Source organism: Leptonychotes weddellii, chromosome 6, assembly GCF_054177405.1.
Source record: "Leptonychotes weddellii isolate Sample4059 chromosome 6, ASM5417740v2, whole genome shotgun sequence".
In the NCBI taxonomy this organism is placed as follows: Eukaryota; Metazoa; Chordata; class Mammalia; order Carnivora; family Phocidae; genus Leptonychotes; species Leptonychotes weddellii.
This window is the reverse complement of record NC_138374.1, coordinates 34,867,360-34,891,036: the sequence shown is the minus strand read 5'-3', so window position 1 is coordinate 34,891,036 and position 23,677 is coordinate 34,867,360. Positions and strand designations below refer to the sequence as shown.

Here is a 23,677-nt window from a genome sequence, read left to right as displayed (position 1 = left end):
GGGACAGGAGGGGCGGCCGTGTGGGAGGGGGACGCGCGCCCGAGCCCCCCGCCGCCGCCGGGCTGCCGCTCCAGGCCCGCCCCTCGCCCGCGCGCCCCGCCCCGCCCCGCCCCGCTCTCGCCTCTAAAGTGCCAGGCGCGCGCCTCCCGCCGCCGCACTTTCACTCTCCGCCACCGCGTGCGCTCCGCGTCCCTCCTGAGTCCGCCAGCCGCCCGCCGGTGCCATGAATGCCAAGGTCGTCGTCGTGCTGGCCATCGTGCTGGTTGCGCTGTGCCTCAGCGACGGTGAGTGCGCTCGGCGGCGGAGGCGTGGGCGCCGGGCTCCGTGCGGGGCCGCGGCTCCTCTGCCCGCGCTGTCCCGAGCGAACCCAGTTCGCGCCGCTTCGCACAGGGGAGGTCGAGGCAGCCCCCTTCGCGGGGCGCGCTCCCTCGGGGTGCGGCGCTGGAAGCCCCAGGCGTAGCAGCCACCACCCGCGCTGAAGCTTCGCGCTCCGCAGCGGGGCTCGGGTCCGGGACGGTGGGCGGCCGCCAGACTCGAGCGGCAGGCAGCACAGGGTCGGGCAGGATCCCTGGGCAGGAGCGCTCCAGGAGCGCCGGGGAGTAGAGCGGAGCCGAGAGCCGCGGGGCCCGGGGGGTGGCGCGCCCACCGTCTCCCAGCCCGTGCCCCCCAGCGCGCGGCTCGGTTTCTCCGCGCGCACGGACTCCGAGGCCCCGCTGCGCCGGGTGCGGGAGATGCGTGTGCGAGAGAGCGCTTCGCCAAAGCCTGTCTCGCATCGCGACGCGCGCGTGGCGGCGGCGCGGTCGGGGGCTGCTGCGCGGCGTCCCCTCCGGGCGAGGCTGGCCCTCTCTCCGCACCCACCCTAGCGAGGCTCCGAGGGCGAGCCAAACCGAGCAGCTGTCGGGTCTGCGCCCCCCGCCCGGCCGCGCTTCTGCACAGCTCCGCGGGCCGCAGCGCCGCGGCGAACCCGGGCGCGCGTCCAGCCTGCTTCCCGGCCTCTTCCCGGGGCCACCGAAGAGAGGCCCAGGGGCCGCCAGGGTCGCTCATGCCCCTCCCCGGTCCCCCAAACACACCTGCAGGCTGGCGCCTTTGTCACCGGCCAAGCCATCGCTCTTACCTCAGAAGGAGCGCTGCCGCAGAGTTCAATCGCCAAGGCCTTAGGCCACTGGGAGAGGTGGTGTCCTGTTTCACTGCGAGAGGGAGAGCGCTTTTTTTTTCTTTTGAAGCTTGAGAGAAACCTCGCTGACCTGTCACAGGACACCACTGCTGCAAACCAAAATAAACTGTTGTCTTTAAACACACAAAACAAGCCATGTTCGCCAGGCCACGCTGTCCTTTCTTGGCTGCGAAGTTGCCAACAAACCCTGCGAAGGGCTGAAGGACACTCGGAGCGCTCTTGGGGCAGCCACGGTCCAAGCAGGGCCTGAGTCCCCACAGCCCTAGGCTGGGTTCCAGCCGCCGACCCTCCTCTGCATCCTGGCAGGCGGTGGACTGGAAGTCAGTGTGGGTGAGGTGACCATGCATGTGTCTGGGCCAGGCAGCAGGGCCAGGACTACCAGGGGCTCACCGCTGACTGCCTGGGGAGTGTTTTTTAAAAGTGTAGCAACTGAAGGGGCACCTGGGTGGCTTCTTGGTTGAGCGTCTCAGGTTTTGATCTCAGGGTTGTGAGTTCGAGACCGAAGTGTGTGTGTCTGTGTGTGGGGGGGAATGTAGCAAGTTGCTTGGCAGAGCTGCAGAGGGACTGGATGGAAGGCAATTTGGATTTTACTGCCTAGCCGAAAAAGTATGCGAAGCTGAGTCTCCACGCTGACCCCCTAGGTCATGGGAGACACTCTGGTTTGAGCATTAACAATTCAGTGTCTGGTGAGAGTGGAGTGGTCATCATGCACCTCTCTAGGGAGATGGTGCTGCCGCCCCTTCCCTGGGGAGCTGCAGAAAGTATGGGAATGTGGGCACCCACCCAGGTCATTGAATCCTAGGCATGGTTGACCAAGAAGGAGCACAGAGGGAGTAACGGTCTCATTAACAGACTCATCCTGATCCTGGGAAGGGTTGGTTGCTTGCCTCTTTGAGTTGCCCTCTTGGTAGCCAAGTGGCCAGGACAGGGTCCTGGGCTCGAGGCCGGTCTGCTTCTCCTTGCATTCATAGGCTGGAATGTACTCTTTGACCTTCTGGAGCCTGTGTGTCCATACTGAGTTCCAGAGCTGCCCTTGGAGACACCCTTGTTCAGGGTCAGGATCAGGCTGCTGCCCTCCCTCCACTGGCTGACCTCAGCCAAGCAGCGGGGCCCCTGGATGCCCTGGGCTTTCAGGGGTTAAATCCAGGGTGGGCTCCATTCTGAGGCCAGGTTGGAGAGACTGGCCAGGGCTCCTGTTCCTGCGTTAGAGTGGAAGGTTCTCTTGGAACTGCTCTTGAACAGAGCCAAGTTCACCAGCTCCCAACCCAGTAACATCTAGGCCAATCAGAGTCACCTCCAAACCAGCTGGGAAAGTTAGTAATATTGACAAAAAGCTGGAGGAGAGGACACAGATGGACACAGCAATGCGTCCTCTTGGTAAGAGCCCTTGGTGCTCTGTCACTTTAAAAAACCTGTTGAAAGTCCCCACTTGCCAGTCAGGCAACTGGGTCCTGGGAGCAGGAATAAGAATTGCCTTTGAAGGAAATGGATAATCCCAGGGGGTGGAGGGGGAAAAGAAGAGAAAAGAAAGCCTGTGTTTTGAGCTCAGAATCAGCTCTGATTTCTGGCCTGATCTCCACTACTGGCTTAGCGGAGCCAGACTAGCTTGCTGACCCCCGACCCGGGAGAGCAGCAGCCCCCACCGGCTGAAGCACTCGCCCTGTGTACCTTTCAGCTTGCTGAGACCCTTCCTGTGTCACCGCCCAAGCCCAATTCTCCAGTCCCCGCTCAGCTCAGGAGGACCCAGGAGAATTCCAGGGAGAATGGAGGCGGGACACTCAGAGGGGAGACTTTTGGCTTCTGCTTTTCCTTTACCCTGATCACCCAGCCCCCAGCCCCCAGCCCTGGGGTCCCTTTCCCAGGCGATCTGGTTACAGGGCGGTAAGGGCAGGGCAGTAGTAGCTTCCCCTGCAGGGACTGGGTGCCCTGGCTGAAGGCCAGCCCAGCAGAGACTTTCTGGAGTCAGGTATACAGCGAAGGCTGCTCCGGGTGCTCTCCAGTACCCTGAGTCTGAGCACCCTGAAGCCAGGCTTTCTCCTTACCGGTTTTTAGGGAACCACGTTTGATCCTAAGGGGCCAGGTGGTCTGCTTTTTCCCTGACTTGGTGGCTAAATAGGCTGCTGTTTGCAGACCCTGCCATCTCTCAACTGAACGCAGCCTTTAGGAGAATGAAGTCCCTTACTTACAAGGTTTCCTGCAGCTTCCCCAGCTCTCTCGCCCCAAAGTGCAGAACTTCAGGACCAGCAGGAGGCCTCTGGGAGCTCTGTAAACAGGCAGACTTTTTTTTTTTTTTAATCTCTGGACTGAATATTCTCAGACATACATTTAATCCCTGATGAAAGGATCCACAAATTCAAATAATTTGGGGTATTAAGAAGGGCTTGGATAAAATCTGCCCAAAAGAAAAAAAGAACCCACAAAGATCCCAGCCCCCGAAGGCTTGCAAGTCTAGACTTAGAGGGTGAGTGGTGGGTTCCGCAGGAGCCCTTCGCTTATTTAAACTAATGAGTGTCAATTATGGCATTTTGCAAATTGGTGAATTGGCAAACAAAGAGGTAATATAACCCAGGAGGCTGTAGCATCTCTGCACAATGAAAGCCACATTTGACTCCAGCCCTGATAATCTCCCTGCCTTCAGGGGAGTGCTGGGGAGAAGGTGGGCCCTAGGCCTGCCCTCCAAGGGCTCCCAGGTAGGAAGCCTGCCAGGATTCTTTTGTGGTTGCCTGGGCTTAAGGTGAATGTGAGGGGAGAGGGTTGCAGGAGGGGGAAGGGGGGAGGGGGCAGCATTCCCCTGGGGAACTACAGTGGCTCCTGGGACAAGGGAGAGCCTGGAGCCTCCTGCTTCCCCCTCCTCCTTCCCTGAGTAAGGAGGGCTTTCTTAGTTGGCCCTGGAGGAGTTTATTTTGCAGAGATTAACTGGGAACCCCAGTACCTTGGACTGAAACAATTCTCTCCTGGGATTAGTATATTTTATCTTAAAATGCCTGAGCAAGGGGCCGTTTCTTTTAATTCCCCAGTCTCCTAGGGTCCAGCTCTCTACAGCTCCATTTGCCCTCTGGCCCTATGGAAGCTGGGCCTACCCCCAGAGCTCACTGTGCTGCCCAAGAGCTCTTAGCAAGGATGCCCCCGTGACTCGTCCCATGGCTCTTGATCCTAAACATCATTCCACCACCTTAACCCTCAGCCATGGACCCATACACACATGTATCCCCAAGGTCCAGCAGGATCGTAACAAACTGCCCTGTTTTCACTACCTCTTCTAGGGAAACCGGTCAGCCTGAGCTACAGATGTCCTTGCCGATTCTTCGAGAGCCACATTGCCAGAGCCAACGTCAAGCATCTCAAAATCCTCAACACTCCGAACTGTGCCCTTCAGATCGTGTAAGTCTGAACATCATTTTCAGGAGTGTTGCATCTTAGTGGGTATAGTAGCCCCTAACGCAAAACTTGTAAAAGCTAGAGAATTGACCCATGCTGAGCGGCCAGCCTTGAAGTTGGCATAATTAGAGGCAGCTGTGATTACCAGGAGGCCTTTGCGTAAGCTACCAGGCAGGAGTTTCAAAAGACACTCTTCCCTTGGCGCCCTGCTGTGCTCCTGGTTCTTGCCTCCTTTTTTTTTTTTTTTCTTTCCCAAATTTCCTCCTTTAGCATAGTAGATGACAGTACAGTGGGATGCCTCCAGACCAGAGAAGCAAGGAGTTTCTGCTGAAGTCCCATAAATTAGACAGCTCTCTGCCGATCACGGTGGTCTGTCCTGCCAGGTTCCAGGTTTCAGTGTTCTAAATCCATCCTCATCACATAGCGGAATCTCACAAGACCCCAGTTCAGGTTAAGTGGTCTTTAACCGTTGGGTAAAACTCAAACTTTTCAGCTCACTTAACTGCTTTTTCTCAAACACAACACATGAATTTTTGTTCTTGCTGGTGTTGATGGCAACTGCTGATGTTTGATGTCATTTGTGTGGGAAAGGAGACAAATGAAAATTACACCTAGAGAACACATGAAAACCTCTCGCCCGGGGTGCAGGAGGCTGGGTGAGGTTCAGCAAGAGAGCCTCGCACAGCTGCTCATTGCTTGGCCCCCGTGAGCTCGAATGCACCGTGCTTGCACCCAGCGAGTGTGGTTATGTGTATAGACGCAGGGGTGCTGAGGCTCAGGGTCTCTTACGAGGAGCTCACCTCCTGAGAAGTTCCAGTGCTGAGAATGGGGTGGGGACACAGCAGTGGGAAGGCAGGCTGCAACTTCCTGAAGCCTTTGCACCCCAACACCAACTATTTTAAGTTCGATTTTGTCTTCTTTTTGCCAGCCTTAGCTGTCTTGAATGTGTTTGTCATTTAAAGGGTGTTTTAGGCCACTGGAAGATGAATGTTTTTTCACTGACTTTGCTTACAATAAAATACTCTCTCTCCTTTGAGAAGTATTTTATCAGATACTGAATTTAGCTCCATAGACCTGCTCTGCAGTTCAGATTACGCCGGTGCACATGCTAAGAATGCACCTTGAAGTGAAAGAAGCCGGATATAATTTGCAGGTCTGGGCAGACACAGAATCACACCCTTCCTCTGCGCATGTCATTCACTTCACAGGCAGGCTGCATGATTCCCCTGGGTGTCCCCAAGCCACTATGCTGGCCTGAGTTGTCCTCACACACCCATGAGTGGCTGGGCAGGGGAGTCCTCAGGCTGCTTGAGGTTACTGGTACCCAGGGCTTGATGGAGGGGGACCCGGAGATAAGTCCAGTCTGCCCCCAGGAGGTGTCGGGTGAGGAGGTGTGAGTGGAGCTGAGTAGCGGGAGGAAAGTGCCCTGTGATTTTTTAAAAAACAAATGCAACCATGGAGCATTCAGTGAACCTGTAAAATCTCTCTGGAAATCACTTTCTGGCAAATTACCTGCACTGTCCCTCCCCCACTGTCCTGTCACCCCCCCACCCACACTGTCCCTCCCTCACTGTCCTGTCACCCTCCCCCGCACTGTCCCTCCTTCACTATCCTGTCACCTCCCACCCGCATTGTCCCTCCCCCACTGTCCTGTCACCCTCCCCCGCACTGTCCCTCCCTCACTGTCCTGTCACCCCCCACCCACACTGTCCCTCCCTCACTGTCCTGTCACCCCCACCCGCACTGTCCCTCCCTCATACCCTGTGGCCTCTCTTCCCCAGACTATTGCAGTACCTCTTTTCAAATCTCCTACTTCCAGGCTCACTCTTAAGTCTGTCTCCCATGTACTTTCAAGATGATCTATCCAAATAAAAATCTGCCTTTGTCCCTCTCCAGCGTAAGTACCCATAATCTTGCAGAGAAAGTCCCGCTCTTTTGCCCTAACATCTGGCCACCTGCCTCTCCGGCAGCCCATCTTCCTGCACATCCTCCGTGCACTTACCCCCTTTGATGCCCTTGCTCTTGCTTTTCCCTCCCCCCCTATTCCACTTGCCCAGCTCCTCCGCATCCTTCAAAGGCCAACTCAGATGTTCCCTGGCGTGCGCTGTCCCCGGACTCCACTGTGAAGACACGTTCCACCTTCCCTTATCTCTGCGGTATGACTTGGCCCACTGCTAGGGACGTGTTTCCCCACCTTGAGTTCCTCCTGACCCTGAGCCTGCCACGTGGGGCCCTGGTGCTCGTGAGGGCCCTGACGTGGGTGTCTGATGAGCCAGGGTCCAGATCACGACAACGCCTCCTTCCATTCAGCGGCACACTGTGGTCTCTTCTCTTTTGGCAGGGCAAGGCTGAAGAACAACAATAGACAAGTGTGCATTGACCCGAAATTGAAGTGGATTCAGGAATACCTGGAGAAAGCTTTAAACAAGTAAGCACAACAGCCAAAAAGGACTTTCCGCTAGATCCACTTGAGGAAAGCTAACATCGTATGGCAGATGGAAGGGCGAGGTGTGGGGGAGGATGGCCTGGATGGGGAGGACCAGGTGTGCCTTGGGGGGGGGTAGTGCACTGACCTGGGAACGGGCTTGAGGTTTGCCCAGCATGTAGACATCCGCATTTATAGTGTCTGGTACGATCCTGCAGCTTTTATTCCCCTGTGCCCCAGACCCTTGTGCATTGGCTGTTTTATAGCTGGGGTTTTTCTAAGAAATCATGTTGTCGCAACAGCATTTCCCATTGTCAGCTCTCTCCCGATCATCGCAATCCTCATCATTCCCATTATCTTTTTTTTAAATCAGTGATTACTTCAAGATCTGTATTTGGTTTGCTTTGGAACTTTTCTTCCTTGCCCCCGGGGCATCTGGGCACAGTCAGGTGATGGCCAAGCATGGAGCTTAGAAGGAAGTCTCCTTCCTCCAGACTCAGCAGGCTTGGAGGAAGGCTATGGGTGGCCTCTGTAAGGAGTGCCCCTCCGGGAATGACACCCCCCCCAGGTGACTCAGATACTGGCCAGCGCTAGGCAGCGGCCGCCGCCCCCACCTCCTTTCTCCAGCTCAGGGGTTGGATCTTTAGGCTCCACGTAGAAGCTACTGTCACTGGGGACTGTGCTCAGAGACCCCCTCCCGGCCACTCCCAGGCCTCTCCGTGCCACATGAATAGCATGCTTTCCTCTTGCTTCTGCTTCTCATTTCTGTACATGCTCCGTGGGGAGGAGGGTGATTGCCAGAGCACTGCCCTGCAGCCCCCTCCTCCCTTTGCCCTCCCCTCCTGCTCAGGCCCTCTGTGAGAATCTTCTCTGGCCTTCTCCAGAATGGGGCTGGCCCTCTCCTGGGGTGGGGGGCCGGGGGTGGAAGATCATGTCTCCGCCTTCCCTCGAAAGGCCGGTCTTTGCAGAATCAAATGCAGTTTTCCATCTGAGAACTTGTTTTGAGGAATTCGGTTTCTGTGATTGCCTCTGAGGCTCATATAGGCCACGGAGGCTCTAGAAACTCTGAGGTCTCTGAAATCAGAAGTGAACAAAATAAATGAATAAATGAGCCTCTTGCCACGAACCCCTCCTCCTGAAACCACAGCAGGGTTTCAGTTTCCAATCAGAAACGTTGGCAAGGTGACATTTCCATGCATAAATGTGATCCACAGATGGGCCTGGTGGTATTTGTAACTTTTTGCAAGGCATTTTTTTATATATTTTTTGTGCACATTTTTTTTATGTTTCTTTAGAAAACAAATGTATTTCAGAATATATTTATAGTCGAACAATTCATATATTTGAAGTGGAGCCATATGAATGTCAGTAGGTTACATTTCTCTATTATCTTGAACTACTGGCAATTTGTAAAGAAATATATATGATCTATAAATGTGATTACAGCTTTTTAATGTTAGCCACAGTGTATTTTTTCACTTGTACTAAAATTGTATCAAATGTGACATTATATGCACTAGCAATAAAATGCTAATTGTTTCATGGTATCAACCTCCTACTGTACGTGGGAATTTATTTACCGGAAGTAAAATCTATCAGCTGTTAGACATGGGGCTCAGATACATTTGTCGAGTTGATGAAGGTAAGGTGGCCTGCTGGTCAGGTGCCTTAGATCCCTCCTGCCAACTTCGCTTGTGAGCGTAGGCCTTGCTCAGGAGCAGATTAGAGCTGCCACTCAAGTTTTTGTGCCTTTTTTTTTGTTAACCCAATGGAAACCGCAGTGCTAGTTTTCTGAAGAATAATATTTGACTCACTAATTCCTCTTCTCCTTCCTCCTCTTCCTTGGTTCTCCTAACATCCCCACGTAATCTCCAGAGACTCAACTCTCATAATATCCAGCTTTCACATTTACCCATGTAAAAATCCCGTAATCCCAGGCCATGGTTAATAGCAAGCTTTCATGGGAACAGGTGGCCTTACCCCATAAATCATTAAATACCATTCAGCTTGAATCATTTTAATGTGACAATCATGAGCCAGTTGCTCTAATCAAATTCTGCTAACCAGCTCTCTCCCTTGCTCTCCAGAACAATCCCAGTCATTCCCAAGGGGTGTCCCCAGGCATCCAGAAAGGAGAAGGTGGGATCAGGCCCGCCTTCTTTCTCCTCTCCTGGATGGCTGCCTGAATGCAACGCATGATTCGATTTGAAATGGAGGTATTTTTTTGTAGCTACAGCAGAGTTCAGCTCTGCGCTGAGAAGGAAGGAAGCCAGAGGAGGTGGGATTGAGGTGAGTTAGAAGGCCAAGTCCAGCCTGGCCCAGAGCGTGACTTCATACCCTTTCAGATGTGAATGCCCTTCAGGGTTGGAAGCCTCAGGCGATAGCTGGAGCCAGGGCCAGGCTGATACCTTGGCCCATGGCTGTAACCAGTTCCCAGATGTTCTGGAAGGCCAGCTAACATTTTTCATTGAATTGGGGAAAATGTCTGATTTATTTTAATGAAGTACTGATGGACGGTGCTTTGCCCAGGGGCCTCCAGGCCTAAGACTGAAGACAAAGTTAAACAGACACCCAGGGCAGTGTTAAAAAATTGTGCAGACTGAAACAGACCCCTGTGTATTTCAAGATCATTAATGGTTCTACTAATTTTATCTAAGGGGGCGCAGAGAAGAAAAAATGGGGAAAAGAGAAAAGATAGGAAAAAAGAAGCGACAGAAGAAGAGAAAGGCTGCTCAGAAAAGGAAAAACTAGTTATCTGCCACTTCGAGATGGACCGCAGTGCACGCTGCTCTTGTCTCCCCCGGCGCTTTGTAAATTTGCTCTAACCCTCCTCCAGGGCAGACCCCCCCCCCCCGCCCCGCCTTCTGCGCAGGGGCTCAGACCTCCGTGGAGGAGTAGCGTTCCCGTGGCCACACAGGCTCCTGTATTTATGTGCATTTTCAGGCCCTTCCTGGTCTGCTAAGTTATGAAGAAAGTAGTTGTGCAGAGACTGGGGCTGCGGTCTGGGACGAGGAGACTCTGCTCGGGGCTCTGGAGTGGCCCAGGTCTCGCCAGCCTTGCCCTGGGCTGCCTCGCACCCTGCCCTCCACTCCCTCTCTCAGAAGGGCTCCGGAGCCCGCCCGGCCCCACACCCTCACGATCTGCCTTCCTGCTGAGACCAGGGTGTGGCTGCCCAGCTACACAGAGCCATCGCTAGCCCAGCAGTGGGAGCCTCGGCCAGCAAGGGACATGCGCCTCCTGCCCTCCCCTTGACTGCTGCTGGTGCCGCCCGTCACTGCCTCCGTGGGGCAGCAGTGGCCATGCCTTTTGCAGGTGCTAACTGACTCTTTTTTCCCAAGTGCCTGCTGCCTGGCCCTCCACCCCTCTGCGGCCTGGGGTGGGACTTGTCCAGCAGCCCCTCGCTAGGCCCGAGGCTGTGAGAGCCGCTTTACCTCTGAGCAGGGGTGGTTTCTGCACACCCGGTGGGGAAAGTAGGTGGGAGTTCCACATTCCCAGGGAGCAGCTGTGGAAAATACTTCTCAGGGAGCCTCTGGGCCGGGCAATTCACTTTATAGATTCTTTAAACGGGTCCCCGACATGGAGGAACTGTGTGAAGGGCCTATCCCCACCCACCTTCTGCCGGGAGAGGCTCTGTGACCCTGTGCGATTAGGTTCCAGCACACAGCTGCCTCAGTCCTCACTCATGGGAAATATCTGCTTAAAGTGAACATGGTGTTCTAGAAAGTTCTAGAACTTTCCTCATACCACCCACAGATTTATGTCTTAAGATTTCTTGCCTAGTCTCTCTAATTTGGATCAGAAGGAGGGCAATCACGTGGGAGAGCAAGGCCCTGATTTCAGTAGTACTTTGAAAGAGGACACCTCGCATATCTGGACTGTTCTCCCCATCCTCCTGTCCCTCATAAACATTCACCCTGCACCCCAGGCCCTTGGTCATAATTCAGTATGTGGACCCAGAAAGATGAAGTGGTTGGAGGACAGAACAGGTGGAATCAGGAGAAGAAAATCCAAGGTCCCCGCCTGTCAGACTCCCCTGGCGCACTGGTCCCTCGTGCTTTAGTGCCCTCCTCCGTGACGGCAACCTAGAGCTCTGGGGGCATTCCTTTTCTCCACTAGAGAAGTGTCCTGCTAGGGTGCTGCAGCCAAAGACCTTTTAGTCCCCATCGCCCTCCCTTTTATCCGGCTGACTCGCAGCCTGCGCCCCTCTCACCAGCCCTGGGCTTAGCAGGCCTGCTCCTGGGCGTGCAGAAGGCACCCTCCCCGCCTCGGAAGGCACTGGGCTGTTTGCTGATCTGCCCAGGGCTGCAGTCTTCTGTGGAAGCCAGCAGCAGGCCTGGTCTGGGGGACCTGGGCTGGGGTAGTCCTCCTCTTACAAAGGCACCCCAGAGCCGGTCAGACCTGTGGCCCCATGCTCTCCATTCTTCCTGCAGCAGGATCAGCACATCCCTGTGCCTAGAGAGGGGTGGCAGGTCCATCCTGGACACCATGGAGGGCTGCTCGCCATCTAGCCATGGGGGGTCAAGCTATGGCTGCCCTGAGGTGACAGACTGCTTTCTGCAGTGCTCAGGACAGCAGAGCCTCCCACTCCTGCTGGGGGAGCTGGGGCTGCGGGGACTCAGACAGTTGGCCCAAGGTTAAGAAAAGCAAACAAGCTCAGTCCTGTGGCCCTCACTGTATCTGACAAGCCAGCGTGGTGCCCTGGAAGAGTGGAGAGCCGGCCTCCATTCTGTTGTGGGTTGAAACTAGGCAGCACTCACGCAGCTGGGCCAAGTGAATGGCACTGGGTTCCGGCGCTGCCTGGGGCCACCCCCGCCATGCTGGCCAAGAGACCCTGGGGCCAGTCGGGAGGGCAGGGGGTCCATGGAGGTGGTTGATGGTGCCAAGGCCTCGGAGGAGCAGGCAGCCTCCTCCGGGCTCGGGGTGAGACGGGGCCACGCTCGGGCGGGGGGCTGGCAGCCCTCCATGGGTGCTGGGCCCTGGCCGCCCCGCCTGCCCTATCGTGTGAGCACTGTGCCATGCTGTCTGTCCGTGTGCTCTTGTTCATCTGCTGTGCCCCGTGCTGCCCGCGCCCGTCTGTCTTCTCCACTTCCCACCTTCCACCCATCCCTCCGCTTCAGGCCCCCCCCCCCCCCCCCCCCCCCCGCTGCCTCTCACCACGCTCCCCCTTCCCAGGGCCTCGGAAGGGAGGCACAGTCGGCGATTTGGAAGTCAGGAGTTGGGAGCCCTGCCGCCGTGGGGCTCGGCGTCTCAGGCGAGCGACCTGGCCGCTGTGGGAACCCGCCTTAATGGTGTCTCCCTCTGTTCTTGTTAACAGGAGGTTCAAGATGTGAGAGGCGCAGGTGGGGTCAGACGCCTGAGGAAGCCTTACAGTAGGAGCCCGGGTCTGAAAGCAGTGTTAGCAAGAGCCCGCAGCGGCTCCCCTGCACCCAGGCAGGGTCCAGTGCATTTCCAAGGGCTTCGTTTTGCACAGTTTGCCTTACTTTCACCATTTGATTATGTAGCAAAATATATGGTGTTTATTCTTCATTTAGTTTGATTATCCAATGTCACTGGTGACAGATAGGAACTTAGACTAAGGCCGTTATTTTACTTGCTTTCTTATAATATCTTTCCCATGGAGCCCCTTGCCTGGCCAGAGGTTCCTGAGTGTTGTATCTCCCTGAGCTGTGCAGGCTGGGACCCCCGATCATCCTGTCCTAGGATGGAGAGCCACCAGGAGGTATCAGAGCCAGTCGGCCTGGGCCAAACCCTAGTGAAGGCTGCCCCGTGCAGGGGGTGGAGAAGGGTTAGGTTTAGAGGGCCAGGCAGGAGCCTCACCCTTCCCCAGAGTGAGGGCTGGGGTCTTCCCTTTCGGTGAGCATGGCAGAGCTTCCCCAAGCTGAGACAGGCAGGAGTGTGAGGCCAAGGTAGGGGGAGATGCGCCCCTCATCCTCAGCTCTTCTCTACATCCCATCACATTCTTCCCATCATTCTCTCTCTCATCCATCATCATGTGTATCCAAGACTGTCTCCATCAACCCGGAAAAAGACTCTCTCAAGACCAAAGCTTTAATTTAAACTGGGCACCAAGAAGCAAATCAAAATGTCTCGTGTTACCCGGTTCTGAAAACACTGTGCACATCTGTGTCTTGTTTGGAATATTGTCTGTTGTCCAATCCTGTGTTCTTGTTCAAAGCCAATGTCCTCGCTGTGTGCACAGTCAGCTCCTTGTATGCAAAGACTCAGTCAGGAGATGCCTTTTGACCAGGTTTCTGATTAGGGCTGTGAGCCTCTCGGGTAGGCAGCCTGGGTTTCTCCACTGATCACAAACCCAGGATGGATCCGCAGAGCCCAAGGGAATTCGGTTTGCAGCAGTGTTGACCTGGGAGATACACCCGCCCTCCATGCTCCCACAGGTGTCCATATCTCGGAACCATGGGGAGTTTTGTCTCCGTTCGCCAAGCACGTGATTCTTTTGGCAATCACGTGAAAATCAACTCTTTTTTGGTTTTTGAAAACCTGGTCCACAAAACAGTTAATCCTGGACATGAAGATTCCTTCCCAATTAAAATCGAACCTCATCTTTTTCCCCACTTGGCAATTCCATCATTTGCTACCTTGTACAGCGGCCTCTGGACCTGGCCACTAGTGTTATCTTGTGCTTCCAGAACATCCAGCAGGGCATTCCTCTTAGAAAAGGGGATGTTTGGGAAAGTAGGTTAAAACCTTAACATGTAGAGTGTTTCCCTTTACTGAGACCAGTTTGTAGACTTGCATTAAACAGTTTAAAAATCTCACTTTTTGAACAGGTGGGCACTTGAGGGGTTTTTGCTTATTGTGCTTTGTTTTACATTTTGTCTAATACTTTGCCCCTTTGGTTAAATAGCCCAGGAAAAAATTTTAAAGTAAGAAAGCGGAAAAAAAGAAGGGCAAAACTAGGAACTGTATCCATTGACAGGACACTGTAAATAACATGCAGGAAGTATATTATAGTAAAATAATCTTGAATTGTAGGTGTTTTTAGGTGTAATAATCTTTGGGTTATCAGTAACATGTTTAAAGCAATTCCATAAATATTCCTTTATATAGGATCTTCATGGTAGAAAGACAATCCATCAGCCAAACAAAAATCTGTATCTTCAAGTCAGCTATGTTATATTGAATAAAATAGAGTACAGGAAACTTTATTAATTATAAGGAATACGGAACTGGTCTCAGGACCCTCTTTTGAAATTAAACTGTCACTGCAGGTCTCCTGAACTATACGTGAAATGATCCAGTTTCCAGTGGGATGGGCATTTTCTAAGTAATCCAAGATATTTAAAACTCTGATGGAAAATTTGGAACCGTCCTCTCCTTTGGAATCCATGAACCAGAACCATTAAATCTGTTACTCCCAGAAAAACATGGCCCTAAATCTTGACTACAGTCAAATAAAGAATCATTCCTTTCTCCCCAAAAGAGGGAAAAATAGATAAGAGTAGAAACCACAGGGAAAGTTATCTGCCTAACAATTGCCCTACTTGCAATCTGCTCCTAAACAGAGACTGCCCAGCTAAAGCAAATATGCATTTAAATAGTCTATTTGCAAAGGAAAAGGCTCTCCCGATCCCCTTTTGCTTTAAAAATACAAGTCAAGTGCATCCCTTGATTAGGGGTCACCCAGCTGTTACTCCTTGTCCAGTGCTGCTCCACCTGACCTTCCCTTGGGCTCCTTGTAACCTCCAGGGTTGTCCTCCCTGGCCAGCCTTTGCATCAGGACCCAGGCAGCTGTGGGGCCGGGGTGGGGCTGGGACTCACGGAAGTGCTGTGTGTTTATATCCGAATCTGCGCCATGTGTTGTGTGTACTGTTCTTCGTCCAGCCCTGTTCAGGTGCTGAGACTCCAGCGAGGAGGCTCAGGAGGGGGACCCTCTGCGTGTGCGCCTGTCCTCCAGAGAAAGGAGGTTCAGCTTGGAGCAGAGGGCCTGAAGAGCAAAAAGTTGCAGTCCCACCCCTCTCCCCCACCCCCCGCCCCATGTGAGATCCAGATAACTTGTAAGCTTTTTCATTGGATCCGATTTGACCTTCCTTTTCTGACTGCTGCTTGATGTTATGGCCATGGGCTCCCCACGGGGAGTTTATCACCCCCACCCCTGCCCCAGGCGGTGCACCCTTCTGCGGCAGGATGAGAATTGTGGGGTCCCTGTACCCATCCTCCCTGACCCATTCCGAGGGAGCCCCATCCCTGGGAAATGCTCCCTACAAACCTGCAAGTCCCCTAAGCAGACCACTGACATGGCCAAGTTGAAAAAAAACTCCCAGGCTACTCGTGCTTCAGTAACCTCGCTGGCTTCTCAGTCTCCGGGCAGTGATGGGTTCAGTGTTGAATGTGATGAATACTGTATTTTGTGTTGTTTAAATACATCTCCCAGATAATGTGAAAATGGTCCAGGAGAAGGCAGCTTCCTGTATGCGGTGTGCTTTTTTTTTTTTTTTTTAACAAATAACAACTCCTTTTGAGAAACAGCCATTTCTACTTTGAAGTCATATCAATGAAAAGATGTATGTGCACTTACAATTTTCCTAATAAAGACATGTATTCAAATGTAGCAGCCAACAGTTTGAAATTAGTGTTGCCATTCGGAATTTTCCAAACCCGGTTTTTCTTCCTCCAACCCAGCACGGGAGGGGTCGCGTAATCCCAGCTGCACTGGTTAGTGGAAAACAGGCCATTGCAATCACGCTAATCCTAAGGAAAATTCTGGGGGCATGCTTGCCTCTCCTAGTCAACTGATCCGTAGCAGGGGGAAAGGCACTCTCTTTTCTCTGAATGTCCTTGGTTTTGCTGGAATCCCTTCTTAAAGGCAAGCCAGTCCTCTACTCCAGAAGGGATGGTTTTGTGCAAGGGCCCACATAGTTGCCTGTCAGCTGTGGGGAAGGAAGCCTCCATTTGGTACTTCCCAGGCCAGTGGAGGACAACAGCGGCTGGTCCCTGAAGGCACCATCAAGGACCCAGCACCCTGGGCGTATTTTCTGTCCTGCGCTGGGGCCTTCTGGAAACTTACTGAATCTCTCAACAGCTGCCCACCGGCACTGCCCTGGATACTTGACCAGGCGGTGAGCCTGATAGGCTTCTGTCCTCATAGAGGTCAGCCTGTCACACTTTCTTCTACATTTTTTCTGGTCCACAGTCAACCGCACTGGAAAGGAGGGGCCAGTGCAGAAGCCCCAAATGTCTGAGTCCAGATTGCTCTGTCCTCAGACCCTCTGCCCGTTGGCCCAGACATGACCACGTTACCCCTGTGCTCGGAATCTCCCAGCTCTCTATAGGGTGGCTTTGATGTGGTTGCTCAGTTGCAGATGGACTGGAGGAGGAAAGAAGTATTCGAGGAGGCCATGGCAAGAGACAGCATGGTGTCCGGGGACGAGCGTGGGTTTTGCAGAGTCGCAGAGCAGTGCTCAGATCCAGGTCTTTTCTCTGCTCCCTCCGTGACTTAAGACACACCACTTGCCCTGAGTCCCAGCCTCCGCAGCTCTAACCCAGAAGCTTAGCATCCCCAGGAGTTGGGCACACTAGACGCCGGTAGGATATGCTTCGCTCCCTCTCCACCTGCTGTTTCCTGGGGTCCACCTGCCTCTCCTGAGGCCTCAGCAGTGCTCAGATACCTGGAGCTAGAGGTGATTTTGAAAGGTGAGCAGGCGGGGAGAAGCCTCTTGTTTGGGTCTTGTAGGTTCCCTGAGCACCTTTGCGTGCTGGTCCCAGCACACGCCACCACACTTCTGGCACCAGGAACCGACACCGTCTGGGTTAAGTATCAAGTATTCAGAATGATATTGACTCTTCAGAACGATGTAGCTTCACAGGGCTACTGGTCCCCGTGCAGTTGGCCGACAGCAGCTGCACCAGGCCCTGGAGGAGGCAGTTTGGATGCTGTGGGGAGCAGGACGGCCTGCTCCCTGAGCTCATGGAGGCCGCAGTCCAAGGGACTGACTTGCAATTACATGAGCCTTTTGGTAGAGCATGGTAAATAGGACTTCAGCTAGCACTCCAAGGAGGTACCATTTAAGCTTGTGCTTGCTGCCATATTGGGACTGATAAAGGACCCAGAGGCATCCCCTAAGCACCCCCACAAAAGGCGCACAGATTCTGTTTAGGGGCTAGGCTCTCTTCCATCCTTGAACGCACCCACCAGCACCGACCCAACTTGCCTACATCACTCGTAGTGAGGTAATCATCAGCCTGTCGAGAGCTCCCCCGAGAACAAACTGGGAAAATGGAGTTCCCAGGTGGAGTCCCTCCCTAGGGCATCCCCCAAGGCACTGCACAGAGTCCTGGTGGGGATGGGGGGAGCCGTGTTCCCAGTGCCTCAAAGAGGACTCGTCACGGTGGGTGTTTAACAGACATTTGACGTGTGAGCAGGTGGTGCGGCTAGCAGCCTCCGGGCAAGCCACACCAACCCGCCCCCTCTCCCCGCGTTCCTACCTGGGCCTGGAGCTACGCTCAGATTTCAAGGAGGTTGCTCTGCTAAGTTTTCAAGAGTCAACACTCATTTTAGAGCAAATGAGTTGCAGCTACCTCTTGGCCCATGAAACCAAACAGAAACAAAGCCGAGTGCTCATTCCATACTTCCTTCTCTCCCTTTAACACGTTTCATCCTCCCCCCTCCTCACTCCGCTGATGGTCTGGCTCCTAGTCAGAAGGAAAGGCAACAATAAGAAAGGGGATTCATGAGCCCCACCTCTGGTCCACGGCCACCGCTCTCACCGGGCAGGAAGCGCCCTGCTCCCTTGCTACCCTACACCCGCCCCGGAGCCCAGCTTCTCACCTGTCCAAGGACACCTCTCCCGACTCCCCCTCTCACCTGCACCAGCAATCTTTGACTCTACATCAACACACCAACATGCTCTAATATCTCCCATAGGAAACCAAATGAAGTGAAAATAGAACCAAGCCCGACATGGGATTCTTCAGCCCTCTGTCTCCTACCACGTCCGCCCTACTCTGCTTCTCGTCACACGCAAGTCTTCACAAGAGTGGTCTATATTTCCCGTGTCCACTTTCTCTCCTCCTCTCTCTCTTCTCTTTCTTGAAAAACCCACCCCCAACTAGAATTTTGACCCTACCACTCACTCCACTAGACCTGCTCGTTGTTAAGGTTGTCAGTGAGCCGTCGGGAAATGCAATGGTCAGTTATCAATTCTCAGCTTCCTTGGGCTCCCGGCAAACTTGACAGCACTGGTCAGCCTCCTTGAAACACACTCTCTCGTTGGCTCTCAGGAGACCATTCCTGACTGCTTCTTCAGCTTCATACCTTCCCATTTTTTTTCTGTGTCCTCCTCATCCTCCAGACACCTAAACACAAGGACACCCTTAGGTCAGTCCTCGGATGCTCTGTATTCATACCAGGTGACCTCATTCACTCTCCTGGCCTTGAACACCATGCAAAGGCTGAGGAACCCAGACGGATCTCTCTCCTGGGCTCTGGGCTTGGACACCCCCTCCTCCTCTGAAAGTGATCATTTGCAAAAGGAAACTCCTCTTTTCCACATCCCTCAACCCACTCATCCCCATTTCTGTAAATAACAACTCCATTCCTTCCAGTTGCTCAGGCCAAAACCATATAGCCATCTTGGATTTATTTTATTCCCTTACAACCCTGAACTAAATCATTAACAAACCCAATTAGTTAACCTTCAAAATATACCCAGAATCCAATCACTTCTCACGGCTGCCATCTTGGTCCAGCTCCCGCCCCCCACCGTCGCCCCCGCAGTGGCCTGCCGAGCCGCCTGGTCATGCCACCCCTATTCACACCCTCCAGTTTTTAACCAGTGGAGGTTTACACCAACTGGCTCCTGCCATCTCCCTGACCTCACCACTCTCTCTGCTCCCGCCACAGAGGCTCCCTCGCCCTTGATCAGGCCAGGACTGCCCCTGGCCGGGGACTTTTGTGCTGGGTAGCCTCAGCCCAGATAGCACATGGCTCACCCCCTCCCTTCATTCAGTCTCTGTTGGCCACCACCTTGTCAGGAGAGCCTTGGCAGACTCCCCCAGCCTGCGGCCCTTCCCCGATGCGCGGCCCCCTTATCCTGCTCGGCCTCCCCCAAGGCACAGCCCCTTCTGCCAGCTACCCATGCGCTGCCCGCTTCACATGAGAAGGTTCAAACCACACGGGAAGAGAGGGGCTTGGTCTGTTTTGCTCACTTTGTGGCCGGCACCTAGAAGTATTTTTGGAATGACTGCCTGATAAATCAACAGGAGGTTAACACATTGGAGTCTTTCTTCACACATCTCTGAAATGAAGATAGCAGGACTTACCTCACAAGGTCACGTGTTCATTCCCACACTCAAGGGCACACTGTGAAGTCATCATTTAGCACCAAATTCACCTCACGCCACTGTGCACATATCGGCTGGTCATACACACACACACCTTGCCTCATATCTAGCATCCCCCATGCCTGAGGCTTCCCCCTGGAGTCCCCAGAGCACGAAAAACCATAGTGGATCAGTTCCTGTGACCGAGATTGAAGACTCATCCCTGTCCCCCTGGGCACCTCCTTCTGAGTGCTCCTTGCTCCTGTGGGAACCTGCACACACTTCCTGTGCAGATCGTAGGGGTTTCAGTGCTGGCCTGGGGTCCATTAGGCCTGGGCTTTGCAGCCAGGGCCCAGGAGGAGGGCAGCTACAACTGGCCCAGGGTCTGGGGACGGGGCCTCTGCTGCTACTGCTTCATCCCAGGCCTGACTTGGGGCGGTGGATGGCAGGCCAGCCCCCTGGGAAGGAGGTCAGGGGAAGAGCTGAGGACTCAGGAAAGGCTGGTGGCAGCAGGGCAGTGTTCCACTCTCCCAGGCAGCAGCCCGGCTCTGCAACCCAGCTGGGGAAGTTGCTCAGGAGGAAGAGCGACCAGTCTTGGTCAGTCTAGAAGGCCCCAGATGCAGCCACAGGCTCACCTTGTCCCGGCCTCTTCCAGGCATTTCCCTGAACATCAGCCCAGGTCACATGGGCTTGTAGGCCGTGAGGAAACAATCATTTGGGGGCATTCCTGAGCTCCGGGGGAGGCGCCTCTCCTTCTGGACACTGTGGGAACCCTCGAGCACCATGTCCAAACCTTGGCACCTGGGAATGAGGCCTGCCAGGGACCAGCTCTTTCCAGTTCTTCCTCTGTGGGGGCCTGCCCCCGTGCTCAGGCAGCCAAGGGGAACTGAAGGCTAATGCATTCACGGTGCTTCTCCTTAAGTAGGCAGGACAGAGTTCCCAGGGAGGACAAACACACACCTTGGTCAGATGCTTTCCATCCAGCTGACATTTCGGGAGCAGCCTCTGCCTGCCAGCCCACAGAGGTGTTTTTCAGATGACTCCTTCTTCAGTGTTCCCCACAGTCCCACGAGATAACAGCCCTCTCCCGTGTGATGGACACAGAGACAGAAGTCCAAAGCAGCTATGGAGTCTCCACATCTCAAGGCTGGGACAAGGGAGGCCCAACTGATCCTGGGCTGTTAGGCTCCATTGGACCTGGCAACCCCTTCTTGCAGTTTGCAAAGCTCCCCAGGCAGAGGTGGTGGGCGGGGAGCTGCTGCGCTCAGGTCGGGGTCTGCCCTGTATGGTCCAAGTGTATGTCCGGGGCTTAAGAGTCCATCTAGAGGAAATGCTCAGCAAGCTCAGGCTACAAAATCAGTATAGACTGTCAGAAGCAGCAATTTTTTTTTCTTTTCTTTTTTTTTTTAAGATTTTATTTATTTATTTGAGACAGAGAGAATGAGAGAGACAGAGAGCACACGAGAGGGGGGAGGGTCAGAGGGAGAAGCAGACTCCCTGCCGAGCAGGGAGCCCGATGCGGGACTCGATCCCGGGACTCCGGGATCATGACCTGAGCCGAAGGCAGTCGCTTAACCAACTGAGCCACCCAGGTGCCCAGAAGCAGCAATTTTTTAAAAAGTGAAATAGCACCAAAAAATAAAGAAAGAAGAGAATGGTATGGAAAACGTTGGCATATGTCACACCTACTAGAACAATTTGCACATGTGTGTGTGTGTGCACGTGTGTGTGTTTTATAATGTCAAATCCAATTTTTTATGGTGGACTATCCTCATAACATGTACTGCTCTTATGCACATAAAACCCGATGATGAACATGGCTTGCCTCCCTGAGTAGAAGGAAAGAAGTTAGAAGAGGACGCCAGATTTCTTTGATTTAATAAGAGTTTTTAAAAAACACAAATGTTTCTAAAATCAGCCTACATTTTACCACCACGGTAGACATCTAATGGCTTTTTTTTCTCTCCTAAACAGCTGTAGGCTTTACAAGTAAATGGTGATATTAAAGAACCAAGACGGCACGGCCATAATCGCTACCCCGTATTGAGCCTCCGGCTCTGTGCTTCTACATTGGTACTGAAGGTAGTCCTTCCCAGGGAAAGCTCCTGACTCATACGCAGTGTAAAGGTGCCACTGATCCCAGCACAGATGAGGACAGGGAGGCTCAGAAAGGTGCAGGGGAGCCCCCGAAGCCTAGGCGCATGTGCTGGGCTGCAGCTCTGGAAGCCAAGCGCAGGTGTCTCTGACCCCAAGGCTCATTCTGTGCACTCTCTGGAAATGGCTGGGTGTGAGCCATCCCAGGAAAGGCACGGTGCTCACTCTGCTTTTCTAGAATAACAAAACAAGATCTCACCCACAAGGCGCTCTCCCTTATAGCTGCCAAGGCCTGTGTTCTCAAGTGGCCTTGTGAGAGAGCCCACTTCCAGTGTGGCAGGCTCACGAGGCCCCTGCTGCCCTCCCCAAACCTGGTCATTGTGGACCTGTGCACTGGGTCAGCACTGGGGCCACAAGGAGCAAGGGCCTGGCACCTGGGGTCCCAGAAAGGGAGGACTTGAACCCGAAAATTCTCAAAGAGAGGAAGCTGAGGGAGTCATTCTTTGGGCAGTCAGGGGTATCAGTGATGCTGTTCAGATGCCTTTTCCAAGGCCTTAAAGAATTCCGAGGTGCCTAGACAGTCCCAGTAGCTGCCTGTTGTCCCAGCAAAATGACTAACAGTGCCCTTCCTCTCTCAGAATGTCCTATTTCAAATGATAAATCCTCTGGCCACCTCATCAAATAATGAAAAAGTGTGTGGAATCTGCTAGGCTTGTGCCAGAATGGCAAAAGGTCCTGCTCCTCCCAGCCCTCTTCCTCCTCGGTCTTCTCCTCTCCTTCTAGCAAAGCCTAGACAAGCCTCGGGTCCACGTCCCACTTCCTCCCCTGGCCTTCTACTCTTCACCCAAACCTGGAGCTGCTCTCTGGGGCATCCGAATCCCCAGCCTGGCCTTGGGCTCCTCATCCTCTCTGGAGGCCAGGCATGAGGCAGGGAGGCCAGCCCAGGAGAAGGAGCACGGGACCTGCAGTCCGTGCCCACCCCATCACAGACCACACGGGAGACCTGGGGAGGGATCCGAGCCTCCCCGAGCCTGGAGCTCCTCACATGCAGTTCCTCCTCTGTAGCTCACTGCACAGGGAGAAGGGCCAGCTCTGGGCTGCCCCGGGCGGGGGGCGGGTAGGTGGGGGCCGGGGGAGGTGCTGGAGATAGGGCGGCTGCCTGAGTACAGGGAAGGGGGAGAAATCAGAGGGGGAGACGAACCATGAGAGACTATGGACACTGAGAAACAAACTGAGAGTTCTAGAGGGGAGGGGGGTGGGGGGATGGGTTAGCCTGGTGATGGGTATTAAAGAGGGCACGTACTGAGTGGAGCACTGGGTGTCATACGCAAACAATGAACCATGGAACACTACATCAAAAACTAATGATGTAATGTATGGTGACTAACATAACATAATAAAATAAAATTAAAAAAAAAAACAACTTAAGAGTCACTTAAAAAAAAAAAATAAGTCTGCTGCCCAGGATGTGGTTTGAAAATCATTTTTGCCCCTTTACCTGTGAACTGAAAATCTTATGTCTGGATTTCACTATTTCTTAATTTTGCTGATGGCTCACAAACCATAGACCTCCACACTCTTGAACATATGTGTCCTTGGAAGTTTAGCCTCCCCATCATCCTTGCTTCCCAATCGGTCCAGCTTCAGCAAATTCATGCCACCAGCTGTCCTGCCAGGGGGCCCCCAGCGCCTGCGGGGCCAGTGCAGCAAACACGGGTCCCTTCTCAGAGCAGCCAGATGGCCTCCTACCCACAAATAAATTAATAAATAAATAAGGTTTCCAAGTAAAATAAGACGGACGGCGCCCTCTGCTCGGGTCCCCACACGCCCACTCCTCGGCCTGGTCCGCACCCGGAGGTTGTCTTGAAGGATGTTACAGAAATGTCCAATGCAGGTTGGAAATGATTTCCATTTTGTCTTCTCCCCCCACCCCCACACGAGGGGCTGTTTTACAGAAATCAGATCAAAGTGGAACAAATTTGTGAGGTTCCCAGCACTAAAATGCTCCTTCCCCCCGAGGTTTTTGTTCACATGTTCACACCCTTCGGCCCCAAAGTGAAACAAAACAAGACAGAAAAAGGCATCTTCGGCAGGTTTGAGCTTGGAATTGTGGCAGGAACTAAAGACATTTATAAGAAATCTCATCTTATGTGGTATATATATACAATGGAATATTATGCAGCCATCAAAAGGAATGAGATCTTGCCATTTGCAACGACGTGGATGGAACTGGAGGGTATTATGTTGAGTGAAATAAGTCAAACAGAGAAAGACATGTATCATATGATCTCATTGATATGAGGAATTCTTAATTGCAGGAAACAAAC

The 23,677-nt window shown here is 53.5% G+C and overlaps 1 protein-coding gene and 1 long non-coding RNA gene across 4 annotated transcripts in view; one reads left to right on the top strand and one right to left on the bottom strand.

Annotated features, from left to right (window-relative positions):
• LOC145722179 (uncharacterized) overlaps positions 1-1,198 on the bottom strand; it is a 73,467-nt gene extending 72,269 nt beyond the window's left edge. For both annotated transcript variants that reach the window (XR_014146270.1, XR_014146271.1), the window contains exon 1: positions 1,115-1,198. This is a non-coding gene — a long non-coding RNA (uncharacterized LOC145722179). The remainder of the gene's footprint in view (positions 1-1,114) is intronic.
• CXCL12 (C-X-C motif chemokine ligand 12) lies at positions 135-15,546 on the top strand. 2 transcript variants are annotated; one of them, XM_006728199.3, is made up of 4 exons: positions 135-284; positions 4,438-4,555; positions 6,894-6,980; positions 9,635-10,991. In XM_006728199.3, exons 1-4 carry the CDS (start codon positions 224-226, stop codon positions 9,726-9,728), a joined length of 360 nt encoding a protein of 119 aa, XP_006728262.1. In that variant the 5' UTR covers positions 135-223; the 3' UTR covers positions 9,729-10,991. The 2 variants fall into 2 exon arrangements, with proteins under 2 accessions (XP_006728262.1, XP_006728263.1); XM_006728200.3 differs by lacking the exon at positions 9,635-10,991 and adding an exon at positions 12,292-15,546 and having other exon boundaries at positions 137-284.
• Positions 15,547-23,677: the final 8,131 nt, after the last annotated feature.

What these genes read in the sequence shown, in the direction of transcription:
- CXCL12 (XM_006728199.3), top strand. Translation starts at nt 224, where the DNA reads ATGAATGCCAAGGTCGTCGTCGTGCTGGCCATCGTGCTGGTTGCGCTG. An exon ending in AACTGTGCCCTTCAGATCGT is followed by an intron (nt 4,556 to 6,893) that starts GTAAGTCTGAAC and finishes CTCTTTTGGCAG; the next exon opens with GGCAAGGCTGAAGAACAACA. An exon ending in CTGGAGAAAGCTTTAAACAA is followed by an intron (nt 6,981 to 9,634) that starts GTAAGCACAACA and finishes ATTTTATCTAAG; the next exon opens with GGGGCGCAGAGAAGAAAAAA.